General features: G+C 37.2%; 2 protein-coding genes across 3 annotated transcripts; one reads left to right on the top strand and one right to left on the bottom strand.

Moving 5' to 3' along the window:
* The first annotated feature begins 27 nt into the window (after positions 1-27).
* On the top strand, positions 28-7,067 carry rbm14a (RNA binding motif protein 14a). The gene is made up of 5 exons (XM_027176782.2): positions 28-52; positions 1,709-2,567; positions 3,169-3,366; positions 5,204-5,256; positions 5,706-7,067. The coding sequence occupies exons 1-5, from the start codon at positions 49-51 to the stop codon at positions 5,762-5,764; spliced, it is 1,173 nt and encodes a 390-aa protein (XP_027032583.1). The 5' UTR covers positions 28-48; the 3' UTR covers positions 5,765-7,067.
* A 614-nt stretch (positions 7,068-7,681) lies between these two features.
* Positions 7,682-15,415, bottom strand: slc29a2 (solute carrier family 29 member 2). Of its 2 annotated transcripts, none has more exons than XM_047805828.1 (14): positions 15,204-15,415; positions 14,892-15,019; positions 12,847-12,897; positions 12,638-12,716; positions 12,321-12,469; positions 12,054-12,193; positions 11,824-11,958; positions 11,612-11,709; positions 11,087-11,162; positions 10,839-10,987; positions 10,435-10,543; positions 10,248-10,333; positions 9,024-9,223; positions 7,682-8,494 (listed from the first exon to the last, which is right to left on the bottom strand). In XM_047805828.1, exons 3-14 carry the CDS (start codon positions 12,867-12,869, stop codon positions 8,383-8,385), a joined length of 1,356 nt encoding a protein of 451 aa, XP_047661784.1. In that variant the 5' UTR covers positions 12,870-12,897; positions 14,892-15,019; positions 15,204-15,415; the 3' UTR covers positions 7,682-8,382. The 2 variants fall into 2 exon arrangements, with proteins under 2 accessions (XP_047661784.1, XP_027032580.1); XM_027176779.2 differs by having other exon boundaries at positions 12,847-12,913; positions 15,204-15,414.
* Positions 15,416-16,668: the final 1,253 nt, after the last annotated feature.

A 16,668-nucleotide genomic window follows, 5' to 3' on the forward strand; every position in this document is an offset into this window, starting at 1 on the left:
AGCTGGATACCGATTTAAACTCAGAGAAAACTGCAGTCGGTAAAGGCTATGGGTATGTTTAAGTCCTGCAAGCAACATTTTCACCCCCTGATTCTTTGGCTTCTCCCATTTGTAATAAATTATATTACAATTATTATAATTATATGCTCTAGTGCACCACAGACACTGACTCACACACTGTTGTAGATAGTTAGTATATAGTAAATTCCCAAAAATAAACATTATGTAACAATAATAATAATAATAATAATAATAATAATAATAATAATAATAATAATAATAATAATAATAAAACAATGATATATTATATGTTTTATATTTGGATATTTAACTTAATTATATATAATGGTATTCTAATTCTGTATTATGCAATATATTATGGTAATTGGTGGTATATATATATATATATATAGTTAACTCCTTTATGGACTGAAAACCCTTTATTAACCCCATATCTACCATAAGTTTTAATGTTTCATGTAGGCTGAGATGCTTTTCTGCTCACTTCATTTGTAAAGTGTGATTCGTTAGTGTGATTAAGACTATATCCATCGTGGCATCCTGAACCACGTGGATATTTTAGTCAGATCTCTCTTATTAACATGTTTGAGACCCTTCTATGATTTTGCTTGTTTTTTTTTTTTTTTTAATATTTTGTACAAATTCTAGAGTGTGAACATTTATTAGAAAATAATAGGGAGACAACGTTAGAAGGATTTAGTACGTGTGTGGGAAACAATAACTACGTCAGTGATTACCGGAACTTTGCTTGCTGTTATTTGTGTCAACACGGATTTGTTTGACGCTTAACATCCGCTTACCGGAAGTCGGATATGAATCATTTCGTGCGGAGTTAGGTGAGCTGCTAAGCTAACTAGCTAGCCTACTTCTGTGTTGTCTTTTATTATTTCGGTTTATTATTTTTGCGTTAAATTTCGTCTTGTATGCTTGTTTATCGTCACGGTTCATATTAGGGTGCGTTTTTATTTGGGTTGGTGACTTTTTTTTTATGTAACGTTTCCTTCATAGAATTTGCTAGAAATGCTACGTAGCTAACGTATTGCTAATAAAGCTAGCTCGGTGCGTCGAGAGGTTTTAGATGGTAAAAGCTGCTTAAAGCTACATTTCTGTCGAATAATATATTAAATAGTATTAAATAATACAAATCGAATTAATCAACCTTGAGGTTTTTTATATAGTAGCCGAAGTAACCAAGTTCATTTTAACATGAAGCTAATCTTTAGGTTTGTCGTGGCGGGTTTACTGCTATGACGTCTGCGAATCGAACCCGGAATCAACTGAGGCAGTTTTGAAGCAGTTCTGAGGCAACTTTCCTTTGTCCATCTGCAGGGAAAAGCGGTTGCTGACCATGAGATCCGTGGTCTAGATGGTGTAGAGTTTCGTTGCGCAACCTTTTTTGTCGAAAAGCCTCGATAATTACATCAGAACTCTTATCAAAGTAAATGTAGGGAACATGGGAGCTCTGGGTATTACTGCTGACCTGCTTTAACTGTTCTCTCGTTTCAGGCTAAACAAACAAAAAGAGTTTAACCTACGAATGCCCTTGTAGAAATGTATGGTTTAATTTGTTTTCTGCTTATCACGTGATTTTATTGTGTCACATATGCTCACCTCGTGTGATTGAACCTTCAGTATGCTGTTTTTCTAATACTTTTTGTGGTGGTGTTCTCTGTATCCTCTGTTTCAGCCAAGCTCGACTCCTCAGCAGGTTATACTTTTCTACACATGGAGCATCAAGAGAACGCGGCGAATGCCGTCGAGGCCCTATACGGGACCTCGTACACGGACCACCACCTTTCGGTGGATCTTTCAAACATCCAGCAAGCTAATCCAGGAGCCATGTCCAAGGTGCCGTGTGCACGTTGCGGGACGCAGGGACACTTTGCAGGAGAGTGTCCAACCAGGCCACCCATGGAGCACCACCAGAGTCAGGCAGCTGTACTTGCTGCTGCAGCTGCTGCTGCTGCTGGACTTCCTATTCAGGTACAACAGTGTGTGCACAACTCTTTCTTTAACACCAACACTTCTGATCCGACATACGCGGCTCTAAAGGGTCTGACTGAAGCCAGTGGAACAGATGGTAAGCCAGTGAGTGCTGCAGTTTATGGTGCCCTGGCAAGTCAAGTGTATGGTTCTGTGGCTGATCAGGTCATCAGCCATGGAACAGATGATTCCGGCTACCCAGCAGCAGGAGAGGCGCCATCAGCCACCACAACCACCACAGCCATGAACCCTGCATATGGCACAAACTCCTCTGCATATGCAGGCCCTGCCTATGGGACCATGGGTGGAGCTGAGCCTGACGCACAAGCTTTATTTGAAGCTGCCCGGCAGCGATTCATTGAGCAGGGTCAGCATGTTTTGGCTGAGCAACAGGCCATTACCAAATCAGACCGGGACCGGAGCCCTGTAAGACGTTCTGCTCTGCTGCCCGACCCTGTTCCTCAGCCCATCAGTGCCACAAGACCCAAACGCCGTGCTCTGCTGCCCACACCACCTGGAGGACCTGAACTGCCTGCTATTAAAGATGGAGACCCTATTGCAAGGTACAAGATTGTAGAAATGGATTTAGTTTTAGCATGTAACATCTGGGACTCGGATACATGGAAATGCATTTGACAGTAGGGTTAGTCTTAAATTCTGGCTAAAATAATAATTAATATTATTTTCATAGCCTGCTCATAGAAATGTTCTTGTCTCAGTGGGCACAAATTCCCACAGTCACACCTCATTCTATTGCAACCCCATCCCAGAATGTTTGTTATTAGAACAGTTGCTGAAATCTGGAAAAAAACACATATGGGTTTGATTGTCAGGTATCAACAACCTTTTGGCCATATGGTAAATTTTGAAGCTTATTTTTAAGGCTTAGTTGTGTGTGTGTGGGGGGGGGGAGGAATCAGATTTAGCATATTTTTTTACTTTAAATGCTTTTATGTACGTTAGAGCTGATTTATTGTTTCTTGCTTTTATCAATTAAACATCCCACAAAATGGGGCGTAAATTACATCTCAGACTCCACAAACTTTACAAAATAAATTGTAGTGTCTGTGTGTGTGTATAAGGTAATTATAACACAGCTAACAATCTATTGTTTACATTGGCACACTAAGCAGCCATTTTCTTTCCTTTGACATTTCATATTAGGTGCTATGCAGAGTATGTCCAGCAGTACCAACAATACCAGCAGTACCAACACTATCAACACTATCAACAGTACCAGTACTACTATCCGCCACCTCCGCCACCCCCACCACACCAGATGCCAACCATGCCCATGCCGCCTTCAGGGTCGATGGATGGCAATCACATGGCGGCTCCTGGAACCGGCGCATCTCCAAGAGCGTATGAGCCACCTCCACCACACAAGGATCCCCACCTCCGCAATCCTGACTACTCCCACCACAACATGCCAGAGCCCACATATCGATAGATCTCACCACCTCACGTGTGTGTGTGTCGTGTGTGCGTGCACACGCATGTGCTCGCTTGCTTGCCTGTTGTGTTGACTGCTGAATGTGTGTGTCCTATGTAGTGTCGGTCCTCTAGAAAGATGCATAAGGAAAGGGATGCATTAAATCTTGATATTAGCTTTATGCACCAAACTCGTATTATTGTTTTATTAGTCTATTAATTAGACCTCTTATAAGTTTAAGCAAACTGGTTGTGCCTAATCTGACACCAGCCTTTTCCAGGAGACTTGAGAATCTCTCATACAGCAGATGATACAGTTTTGAACACAGAGTCTAACATTGGTGGAGGCGTTTCTATTTATTTATAGATTCCTCTCCAAGATCTATGTGCCGTAGTTGTGTAGAAATACAAACATTTTTTTTAAGGAACCAACAATAATGTATCATGAAGGCAGTAGTGGGAATTTGAAATACAAAGAGGACCTGTGTGGATGGTGGTTGAGTGTGTGTGTGAATGTCTTTTAATATACCAGATTGTTCAGAGAAAACATTTTCACTCGCAATAGAGCCACACATTATCACGCATCACCTTCCATTCCAAATGGGTGGGATTTGGCTTTGAGCAGAGATGAGCTCCATCAGTATCAGCTAAATAACACAATAGAACTTGATGTGTTTCAGCCCATTGGGCATATAAGGGCATGACCTGCTCTCAGCATGAAACTCAACTCCGATTATAAAATTCACCTCTTGGAATGAGACTAGGCTACAAAATGGACGGCTAATGTTTGTTAGTCTATCTAGCATTCATCAGCCAAATAAAAAAAAAAAAAAAGACTTGACTAGTGCATATTCCTACTTAGTTGTTTTCTTGTTATTTCCATTTCCGTATTGATTTTGTGTTGGAGATGGCATTGGTATAGCCTGTGGATCTTGTTGCAGGGCTATAAAGGAATCAACTGCCATTGCTAGATTTGTATTCCTCTACATGGACAAAATGTGTTCAGGCGGCTAGCGATAGTTAATCTCTCGAATTCCTTTTTTGCCTCCCAAGACAGCAAGGCCCTCCTCCGCAGCCCCTTACGATTATTTGTCTTTTTTTATTTTTTATTTTTTTATATATATATAAATTTGAGTTCCCCCCTTTTTTTTGCCATCACAGTACATTTTAGACTGATTTGGCAGTGCTCATTTAGTTGGTTTGATTTTGGGGTTGTAAGGTCTATTGTATTAGGCCTCTAGTTGATTTGAGTTTGGGAATAAAATACAGTGAATACAAATATCTGATGTATTTTTGTTCAATAGTAAATGTGACAAACCAGTGGACAAAACAGGGCAGTTTGAATTAAACTCTATTCAATTTAAAATGTAATTGGCAGTCCTCCTTTTGATTAGGTTCCCTAAAATGCAGTGTGTATATACGATCATTGTTTTTGTTAAAGTGTTTGTTTGATTTAATTGATTCAAACCTGCCTGTTTATCTTGGAGACTAGAGGAAGGAGTCTACACAAGGTTTTCATAACATCTGGCGTGTAAAGTTTTAATAAACGAATATGCAGGCTGCTGACTCAAATTCTTGTAACAGATCTGCATAATTTTCAAGCAAGAGCTAATTGGTTATTGTAGGGATTTGTTCTCAGATGTTATGGAGAACGTTGTAGCATTCCTTCAATGTGCTTTACAGACATCAGTAAACTGATTGCAATGAAAAAAAAAAGGCAGAGAAATCTCTCTTTTTTTTTAATGATTTTATGTCCTCTTTCCTTTAGAATGCACCTCAGACTGTCTTCAGTCTTTCATTCCAACGCTGAGAGATTGTCGGGTACTCGCACGAACACAAACACACACATGCACAACATGGTCTCAGTGACCTCTATTGGCCTGGATACAACAAACCTTTTGTAACATAGGCAGCAGATTGAAATGACCTGCAATATATTCGATTTTGGATTATATTTGTATTTTTCTGTGCATAATTCAAGTGTATAGTTAACAGGTTTCTAAAAGACACCTGATACAAAACTTTCCATGACTCGTAAGTGTATCCAGGCCCTGATGTTTACAAGACGAAAAAAAGGCAGATATTATATTGGAGAGGTCATTTGTTTTAGTCTTAACATTTGGTGGAATGGTGATGGAAGGGTAGCTCTTTATAGTGCATCAGGCCTCCTTACATTAACTTACATGTCTGTAATTTTGTGCTAGAAATAGTGCATGACTGGTTACTCGTGCTGTTCTTCCAGCCACATTTTCCCTTTTCGCTAACTACAGCTAGAATGGCTCCCAGGCCTCAGGACGCCAAGTTGCACATGACGGGGGAAGAGAATTAGAGTCCCACAGTGGCATGGATGCACTCCCCAGAAAGGTAAAGCCCTCTGGCCCCAATCACGCTTGCACCTTAATCATACACCACTTCTCCTAAATCATCTCCTGTTCCACCTCAGCTCAGATCCACCTTCTGGCTGAAGAACTTGATGTGGAAAAAAAAAAAACACCAATGCTGAGGCTGTTAGAGTGACACAGATTAGGGTTTAATAAGTTCACATTTAGCAAGCAGAGAAAAGTCATTTAGCTCAGGCACATGAAGTACCCCACGTAATCTTGGTTTGGTGGTTTGCAATTAAAAAAACAAACAGAACAAAATGTTTATTTTTTGTGAACATACTGGTTAAAGCCCAGTGGCATATCTATTCAGAAGTTATCATAATTATCAGTGTCTTATAAGAAACATGCTCACAATAATCCATTACAAAGTTCATGGGAACGTGTGAGATCACGGAAATTTGAATTGTTGGCTTGTTCTGTGGCATTTGGTGTTTCTTTTGAGCATTTTCAGTAAGACGAGGCGAGATCCGCAAACACGCTCACAACTGAGGTTCCCTGGCTATGTTTTGAACTGTTAAGAAGACAGCACAGCTTTAAGGGGAGCACAGTACAATCCAAAAGCCAAGAGGCGGGGTTGTCGCCTGGTAGGTGAGTAACCAGTGCGCCACAGTCCCACTCAAACCAGTTCCTGTCCTCAAACCCAACACGTCACCCGCCCCATCAAAATTCTGTACTTCTCTAACTTTAAATGCATGCCTCAGGGAATGATGCTTTTAGAGTTCACGCTTAGAATAGAGTCAGGACCGGGACGTAGGATGACTGACACAGAGATGTACATGACTTCATAACATTCGTTTGAAACGGAGAAGTAATTCGCGTACCTCGAGTTCTGACTGGAACGGAGTTGTCTGACTTTTTTAGACGTTCTTATTCTCATCGTTAAATAGTCAAGTCCAACTTCTTCTAAATGTACAGTTTAACAGTTAACTGAGCAAATCACCTCAGTTTTGATAGCTCCTTATTGTCCACGACTTTGCAGCTTCTATTTCACATTTCTTTTACTGATGTGTAAATGAACATGTCATTTTAAGTGTGGTCTGAACATGTTATAACAATGCTTACGATTCATTTAGGTCAGGTAATAATTATTCAGGGAGTATGCATTCGTTGATCTAAATGCTACCATTTTTACTGAGATCGGTTTAGTTCTTTTGCTACTGTCTCTGCAAAAAATGTCAAATCTTTTTTTTGTCTTTGTAGTCCTCCTCTAATCTTGTAAAACTAAATTAAAGACATTTATAAAAACCACATTGTTGTGTGTTCATCTGTAGAGAGGTATTAAGATTACCACACCACACTGTTTACAGAGGACAAAGGTCAGCTGTACAAGCAGAAAAAGGCGGATGTTAAAGAGGGCAGAGGAAAACCGCCAGGATGTTGTTGTCGAGAGTTGAAAGTCTATAGTAAGTCATGTAAGCAGTCTGTCATGGGCAGGAAAGCATCCCAGCACGTACAGCACGTCCACCCTTGATGTGGATGGGCTACAACAGCAGACGACCACATCGGTTCATGTTTCTCTCGCTTCTCTTATTAACAAGGGTTTTTTTTTACCCAAAGATTTATGGCTAATTCATTGTTTTCTGGTTTTCATACTTTTTACATGGGCATTTTGGCACATGCCCTGTTCAGGGCAACATAAATTGATCTAAGAAAATGAGGGTGATACTCCGAGATCACAGTTTTATCGTTCTGACGTTTGATGTGAACAATAACCGAAGCACTTGACCTGTATTTACGAAAACGAACCTCTGGTATATAATTATTTATAAAAGAGTAACCAATTCTGTGTATCTCTAATTATATATGTTAGAAGAAAACAATTTATCCAATTCAGTCAAACATTTTTAATCAATAAAGGACAATTCGTGCAAAATTTTTAATTTACAACTGATTGAGATGAGCAGTGTAGAGTACAGAGAGCTGTGTGAGAGCATGGAGCAGGTCATCTCTCATAACCTGATGGGTCTCTGTTAGATTCTTGTACAGAACTGTATTTGTTTATTATTTAACTGTTACAATGAAGTGATCTGATATCATACTGTAGGCATCAGCTTGCTGGGGAAAAAACTTGGAGTGAGAAGGAAATCTTGCAAGCTTCTTCAACAACAGTAAATGTGTAAACAGAGACACGACTTTTTTTTTTTTTAATCTATTTTTTTTTTAGAAAGAAAATAAATATGGTAGAAACCAGAAAAAAAATCAAAACAATACAGTGCAATATGAAATCAAAATATTGACTCAAATATTTTCTATTAAAAAAAGAAATTCTTTAAATAAACATGAAGTTAAAATAAAATAAACCAATAATGAATAATAATAATAATAATAATAATAATAAAAATCATCTCCCTTTTAGAACATATAATTGTTACATCATGCATTATCTAATCTTGACCGTTATGATTCACTTAGGTGTAGCCTGTAATTATGGATTTTAAGGAAGTATCGTGTCACGAAGTGGCACGTGAGAGTGAGGCGTGCGCTAGATGTATAGGATTAGCATTGCAGAAGTAGAATAGCTGCCTGGATAGCAGTAACATGACCATTAGGCGATCGACGAAAATTATACGAGTTGTTTTAAGACGAATGAGAATGCACCCCCAAGTGACAGCCCCAAAGCCAGGAAAAAGGTCATCAAAGCCCCAGCAGTCTCTGCATCCTTAGACCTCACCAACCTGGTAAAGAAAAAAATGAATAAGGATTCTACTACGAAGTGCCCACTACTAGTATTCTGTGTAAAACACAATTCAGAAAAGATACACATTCTAGCCAAGAGGTTTTGGACACCTGACTATCACACCAAACTAGACTTAATCCACCCAATTCTATTATAACCTCCACTCTACTAGGAAGACTTTTTTTTTGAGTTCTAAATCATCACAAAGATGTTGATTGGGGTTGAGGTCAGGGCTCCATGGAGGCTACTTGAGTTCTTCCACACCAACGTGTTTTCATAGATTTCACTCTTTGTACAGGGGCATTGTCTTGCAGGAATAAGTTTGTGCCCTTCATTCCAGCATACAAAGAAAACTGCTGCTAACTTTGAGGCAACAGTTTGGGGAAGAACCACATATGGGTGTGATGTTTAGGTGCCCACAAACGTTTAGCCATATAGCATACATTTAAACATCTATTGAGTACAATGGCATTCTACTAAAGTTATGCATTTAAGGGATTACTGTAATGTCGTAATACTGTACTTACTGTGGAGCATAGGACATGGAGAGACAGGCAAAATATCCGTTTGTCATGGCAAATAATGACATGATGACTATGTAGGCTAATTCATGTTTGAAAAGACTTAATGGATAGACGCGAGATGGAATGTTGCAAAACATGAGGGCAGGAATGAAGATCATACGAGCTGCCACTACGATCGGGAACAGACAGCTTTCCTTTTTGGGCTAGAATTTAAAAAAAAAAGGCAAGTATTACTTTCTAACAGGAGCAAATTCATGGTTAGATGTGACATTATAGTACTGTGTATAAATGTCCTATTGTAATGTAATATTCTATCATTTCATTATCTCTATATAACACACAACACCCTTCCTTGTTTTATTAATTGCTTATCTAATAGCAGTAGCTCTCAATGAGTGGACTTTTTACATTTCAACACTCATCTGTTCTACTGAATGCGCAGCATAACATCATGACAGGGGGCACGGTGGCTTGGTGGTTAGCACGTTTGCCTCACACCCCCAGGGTTGGGGGTTCAATTCCCACCCCCACCTTGTGTGTGTGGAGTTTGCATGTTCTCCCCGTGCCTCGGGGGTTTCCTCCGGGTACTCTGGTTTCCTCCCTTGGTCCAAAGACCTGCATGGTAGGTTGATTGGCATCTCTGGAAAATTGTCCATAGTGTGTGAGTGAATGAGAGTGGGTGTGTGTGTGTGTGTGCCCTGCGATGGGTTGGCACTCCGTCCAGGGTGTATCCTGCCTCGATGCCCGATGACGCCTGAGATAGGCACAGGCTCCCCGTGACCCGAGAAGTTCGGATAAGTGGTAGAAAATGAATGAGGGTCCTGACCATTTACTGGATTGGTACAAATTCAGTCCTGACTGGACATCCTAAAGATTTGCGCCTGCCAAATATCTGTTCATGGCCTTCCTAAATTCCAGCCTTTCTTCAGTGGATTATCTCACCACACCAAAAAAATCCTGTCGTAGTTAAAAAAAGGCTGTCCTGTGGTCAGGACATCTGGTCAAAATATGTTCATAGCAGACATCCTTTCAGCACTAATCCAATGATGTTTGGCTTTACTTCTTAAATCCTGTAGATGCTAAAGATGTATCTTTCACTCAGAGGAGAAGGTTTCATCTTATTCCCATGATACCATTTACTTATCTTTGATTGCAACAGACTCTTGTTAAAAGTAATATAAGTAAGTTAAAAATAATTAAAGAAAAAATAATATACTGAAGCCTTACCCACTGAGAAATATAGGTGGCACTTCGGCCAACCCAATCCATCAAACTGAAGACCAAGAAACAACAGAGGGGTGTAAAAATGTCGCCTGTGTGTGAGATAGAGAGAGAAATAAAGTAATGGAATTCCTGTTTTTTTGTTGTTGTTTAATTAATACTTGTTAAAGAATGTGTTGTAATGGTCACCTACCCATTGTTCCTGTAAACAGACCATTTGGCTTCACCAACACAGTGACTGCTGGAAACACAGACAACGTGACTGCGAAAACACACGTCACACACAAGGCCATCACCCAAATCTTTAAAAAAAAAAAAAGAAAATATATATATATATAGATGAATAAGAACATACAACCATATGGAATACAGAACAAAATTTCAGCAGGGATTTGGAAATAAAATGCTCATTACAAGTACCCGAGAGTTAAAAGCTGATATGTAACTATTTATTTGCATTAATGATGTAATTCGTGTGAGTAAGTGGACCTTGGTGTGTCTGTATGTGAAGGTTTGTGTAAAAGTCTCTCAAGCCAGAAAGTCATAACTTTCTGTCTGTCTGTTTTTTTTTTTTTTTTTTAAGACAAAATGCCGAACCTTTTTAAACACTGCCAATACCGGTGCCTTTTCGCCTTGCGTCTCTAGTGCGTCCACAGTCTTGAAGGCTCCGACATAAGAGTCATTTAACATGCTTTTACCAGCGAAGTCTGAATCAGTGGGCTTCACTTTGACCAAGGTCACGTTCTCTACAGCAACAGACGAAACATAGTTACAGTCTCAGAGTTACTCAAGTCTCAAAAGTACAAACATGTCTGATATATTATTCATCAATGTCTGACACTGACCCTTTAGATTTAGATCCAAATCTGTCTTTGTCTCTGTGTTTCTAGCTCCGACTTCTAAATATAGTCGTGCAAATTTCTGGGGGGAAAAAAAAAATTATTTCTTGACATCTTGTATAAGGTAATGGTTATAAAATTCTCAGACGATTATGGATGTAACTAAGGTGTGTGCTGTAAAGCAGAGCACTTATTAACAAAACAATGAGATTCCATCTTATAAAGTCAGATAAGCCCTTTCATGGCAAAATTCATCTTACAAACCTCCTTTGAATATAATTCAGCATCTCAAACATTAGTCTCTACATTATCTCAAACATTAGACACACTGCCTAATATATCCCCCTGTTCGACAGGTACCATGGTAACAAGTTAGTCACATCACCTGCCAGTGGTTTTCATGTTATGGCTGATCAGTATATTCTGTATATACATTGTAGTATAGGCTCCCTGGTTATTCTGACAAGACCCCACTTTAACAACCAGTATCATATAACAAACTAGGTGTAACGCAAAAATGAAAGAATGTACCAGGTGAGGCAGCAGTGAGTAGCAGCACAGCGTGAGGAGTGTGGCAGCACAGGGTGTGATGAAGTAGCCCAAAGCCGCACTCTCGTTATCTGTTTTAGCTGGAGATGCAAGTCAAACACAGGAAATTATTCATTATATCATTTAGGATCCACAATAACCCTAATTCTTTAGCGATGAACGTAAAAATTCATGTTATGCTCACTGATACCCACAGATCTTTGACACCAACATGGCGACTGCAGAGAAGATGCCAGCCATGGCTTGACCGCTCATAAACCATGAACTATATTTGGGGGGAAATTTCCCAACCAGACCAAACAGACTGCCCTGAAGCACCGCCCCAAACACTGTAGCAGAAAAAGTTTACAATGAACACATCACATCACTGACAGCTTCCACCCAATTATATTGCATTAAGGTATAATAATTTGGCAACACATACTGTTGATAAACCAGATGATCGCCATTGTGATTTGGAAGAAAAGATCCTGTTCCATTTTGACTTTCACTAAGGTGGCGGTAAGGATGAAGAGTAGTAAAATGAAAAACATACTGCCGGCTATCCTCATCCTTTCTGGAATACTGCAAAGCAAGACAGAGTCATCGTATTGCACAAAATCCAAAGAAGTCAGAGACACAGATTGACATTTTTAATTTTTTTTCCCTAGTGTCCCTAAAACTGAACCTAAACACATGAATATGTACTTACTGCTGGTAGAGAAATGAGTTTAGGAACGTGAACAACAGCAAAGGCAGCTGGGAAAGCAACACACACATGTTGTCGAACATATAGGGAGAAGTCTGGTCAGTTTCCGAAGCGTTGCTTGACATTGATGTGTTTAGCCGTTCGTTGAAATACTGTGAAAGACAAAGGATGAGTGCTATAGATTTCTGCACAAAATAAAACGCTGTACAGATGAGTGTGTGTGTATATATATATATACATACACACACATACATATATATACATACACACACACACACACATATATATAAAGTATTCCCAAAAGCCTCCCAGTTTCATACATCGAAGGCAGTAATGAAGAAATTCCATGGAAGAAGTGTTCCCATTCCCAGGATGAAAAAGATGATGGCCACAAGACCTCTGTCAAAAAACAAACAAACAAAAAAAATAACTAATTAGTTTGTTATTAGGGAAGTTAATTTGACTTAATCATAAATCTTAATAATATTTCCCACCACTTTATGCATTCGAGTATATACATAAGACCCACCTGTTATCTGATGGACATAGCATTTTTATCCACCAGCTCTGCCTAAAGACACTTGGAGAAAAGAAACCTTCAATAATAAGCAGAATGATATAGATTAGATAATGAACTCGAATGATCTCTTAATCTTAGATAGCTAGTTTAGCTGCTTGCCAACAGACACTGACGATTGTTCTTCAAATGTCGTAAGTTATCTATCTTATTTATTAGAGCACACTGACCACCTGCCTCTTCTAATACACAGACAGTTTGCTCATATCCTACCATTGCTATAAGACAATTCTATAATAACCAAATTGCTTTGAAGATTTTTTTTTTTAACACTTCCTGTCCTCTATTCCTGGCACCGTGTGCTGTTCTTTTATAGCTTTAATTTATTCCAGCTGAAACATTTAGGGATTGGTTTTGTTATTTTTTAACTACAATGTGAACACAATTCTGTGATTTGTAGACAAAGCTGTTTTAACTGTATTAACTCTGTTTCTCTAATAAACAATCTTCTCAGATAAAACTTACAAATACAAATCCTAATACAAAAAAACAAGCAGATCAATTTTTGTACACCTCAAAATACACTAAATAAAATGGCAAAATCTTACATGCTCACACTCAAAAAAAATATTTAGCCACTTAAAATTATTTAAATTATTAAAATGATTAATTATTATATTATAAAGTAAATTTACAGTTTATCTATTTAAGTCAACGTATTGATAAGGATTACATGTGTGTAAGTCATGACGTATAACGTATTCTACATTTGGATGTCAGGTTAGTTCACACAAATTGCCTCTTGCATATATGTGCACACTTCTGAGCTCTTAACTTTTTTTTAAGGCTAAATCTATTGTTGTACTTAAATCTGATTATATCTTGTATTGGTATTAACAGAGTTTTAGACAAAGCTGAACAAATCAGCAAAACATAAAAAAAAAAAAAACAGTTTCTGGGGGAAATGATTAAAACATCATGTAATCATGCATCATGTAATGTAATGTTCTGTAATAGATAACACTAGAGCTCCAAATTGAATTAAAATGTCCCTTTTTTTCGTCATGATGCTTTGTTAGCAAGCATCCTCAATATTGCATTCTGTCTGAATTTCAGAATTTTGATTCGATGTTGTGTCTCCATGCAATAACAAAGTAATACATCGGTTATCAAGAGACGTAAATAAAACAACATAAAATAAACATAAATGTAAGGCTACGTCAAGAAATTAGGAAACATACACAAGCATACATTGAATTCACTTTTCTTTATGCTCATATACATCATATACAGCATGACAGGTATGTCAGGTTTACATTAACCTATGTCTAGGGAAATCTGTTGACCCAAATGGCCTTCCATAATCCTCTGCTAGACGCTTTCTCTTTCTGATTCCTCTACACGCTCATGTCAAAATGACAGCTTTTCTAACCTTATTGTGATATTGAAATGAAAAAATGACGTGAAAACTATCAGAAGCTGTTTAGGGGAAAATTTGGAGATTTCTTTTAAAAATATCTGTTGTACTTATAATATAGATGCAATAACCTGTATGTGTATGAACATAGCATTTGTCTACAGACTAACATGTTAATATATGCTATACCTGTACGTGCACACAGGCATCTTATATATCCGTTTGAATGTATAATTAGTGCTGCTTAATACTGGCTATTTTATTTATATCTGCAAACTGCGCGGGAAAACGCACGCGCGCACTTTTTAAACTTTGTTTTGCCGCCAAGTCTGTTATGTGAAGGTTTATTACGATATTCTTGAGCACTTTATTTAAGCATAAACGCAATTCACGTGGTTATCTTGCTGCAACTTGTATTACTATTATTACTATATATATATAATATACAATATTTATTATAGTGTTTATTATCTATAACATACTACAATATATATTATAGTATGTTATTATCTATAACATACTATAAAGATACACCCGGTAATTATATATAAAGACTATAATTGACATATATTCTACACTGCACTATAAATCTCACCCTATGTTAATATATATATATATATATGATATTAATAATACTCACGTGTGCTGTAGTAAGATGAAACAGCTTTGGAGCGCGCGCTCTTTTCAAAAATACAGTGTCTCGTGTAGACCAAAACACTTGTGTTTTTTTTGTTGTTTTTTTTTCCAGGTTCGCTTTCAGCCTTGACCCTGTAATACCCAAATATAGGGGAAAAAATGATAAAAAAAATTTTTTGACCTCTCAGATATTGTTTAAGGAGGGCTCTGATGTAGAAAAGTTTTTAGGGAAATGTTGTTACAATATATTACATTGTCTAGAACTTCTAGACATTGTAATAAACACACAAAAATATATGTAAAGAATTTTACTTACTTGAATCTTGACAAATCCAGTCATGCAAGACATGAGACACAAAGTTTGCATGTAGAGTGAGTTCATGGCCAGATGACTGGGACCTATACACACTTCTTCTATCCAATAGCATTGTGAGGACCACCAATAGAACGCCTTAAATGTGGTTTTGAGGCTTCACATTGTTAAAAGGTTTCAATAATTACAGTTTGCTTCCTGCAGATGGCGCGCTTTAATGTCAATCAGTAGTCTCGAGACAACTGTTGTTGTTGTTGTGGTTGTTGTTGTTGTTGTTGTTCTTCTTCTTCTTATTATTATTATTATTAGTAATATTGTTATTGGTATTAACAACAACAACAACAACAATTTAATAATAAATAAATAAAAATAATAATAATAATAATAATTAGTAGTAGTAGTATTGTTATTGTTATTAACAACAACAATTTATTATTATTATTATTATTATTAATAATAATAATAAAATAACAACAATCATCATCATCATGATTATTATTATTATTATTATTATTATTATTATTATTATTATTATTATTATTATTATTATTATTATTATTATTATTATTATTAAATTGACAAATAAGCAAAATAAAAACAATTTTTACTTGTAGGATTTGAAATATTGATACTGAAATGTGAGACTATGTAAATTCATGTCCTGAGCAATTATCTACTCATTCTTACAAATCTGATTTTCTAACAAAACAATTTTTAATAAAATTTTTAAGACAAATAAATTGAACTCTCTGAACTTTTAATGGCTTTGTGAACTTCTAGAATGTGAAATCTTCCTTGTTCTCAGTTCTCCTCACTCCAGGGGTTGAAGTAGGAAATTATTTCACAACATCACATAGTATTTTTTTTAGTCCAGGTCCTAGGGTCATCTGCTAGACTTTGGGTCGACAACCAAATTTAAAAAAAGCAAAAGATAATTAGCACTAAAATTATATTTAAGTTTACTTTAGTACATAAATACCTATTTAGTGTTTTACAGATGAAGTGATAAGTTTTTTTTCTTTGTCTAAGTGTAATCAAACTGAAAAGCATGTAGGAGACAAACACGCATCAGCCACTTTATTAGGAACACCTGTACACCTGATTATTCATGCAGTTATCCAATCCAAGCAGTGAGCCAAGAGCTTCAATTAATGTTGATATTAAACATCAGAATAGAGGAAAATGTGATGTCAATAACATTGACATTTGAGTATTTCAGAAACGGCTGATTTCTTGGGACATTGTGGAGAGTACAGATGTTACTGATTTGAAATATATTTCTATTTTGCATTCATTTCAAGTATTTTTAAGTCTACTTTAAAACAGCCTACCTTCACTTCTTGACAACACCAAATTGTAAAGATCTCTATAATGCTCTTGTGGTTGAATGCTACACTCCAGAATTACATAGAAAACATGATATTTCATTCTTAAATTATAATTTTTCTTAAAATCTGTCTTCCCTAAA

The sequence above is a fragment of the Tachysurus fulvidraco genome, chromosome 21 (genome assembly GCF_022655615.1).
Source record: "Tachysurus fulvidraco isolate hzauxx_2018 chromosome 21, HZAU_PFXX_2.0, whole genome shotgun sequence".
In the NCBI taxonomy this organism is placed as follows: Eukaryota; Metazoa; Chordata; class Actinopteri; order Siluriformes; family Bagridae; genus Tachysurus; species Tachysurus fulvidraco.

Excerpts from the sequence above, each read along its gene's own strand:
- rbm14a (XM_027176782.2), top strand. Across the intron at positions 3,367-5,203 it reads ACCGGCGCATCTCCAAGAGC|AATGCACCTCAGACTGTCTT; the intron begins GTATGAGCCACC and ends TCTTTCCTTTAG. Across the intron at positions 5,257-5,705 it reads CAACGCTGAGAGATTGTCGG|CTAGAATGGCTCCCAGGCCT; the intron begins GTACTCGCACGA and ends CGCTAACTACAG.
- slc29a2 (XM_047805828.1), bottom strand. The coding sequence starts at position 12,869 with ATGCTATGTCCATCAGATAACAG. Across the intron at positions 11,163-11,611 it reads ACTCACTGCTGCCTCACCTG|AAATTTGCACGACTATATTT; the intron begins GTACATTCTTTC and ends TTTTCCCCCCAG. Across the intron at positions 10,334-10,434 it reads TCTGTTTACAGGAACAATGG|GCGACATTTTTACACCCCTC; the intron begins GTAGGTGACCAT and ends TCTCACACACAG.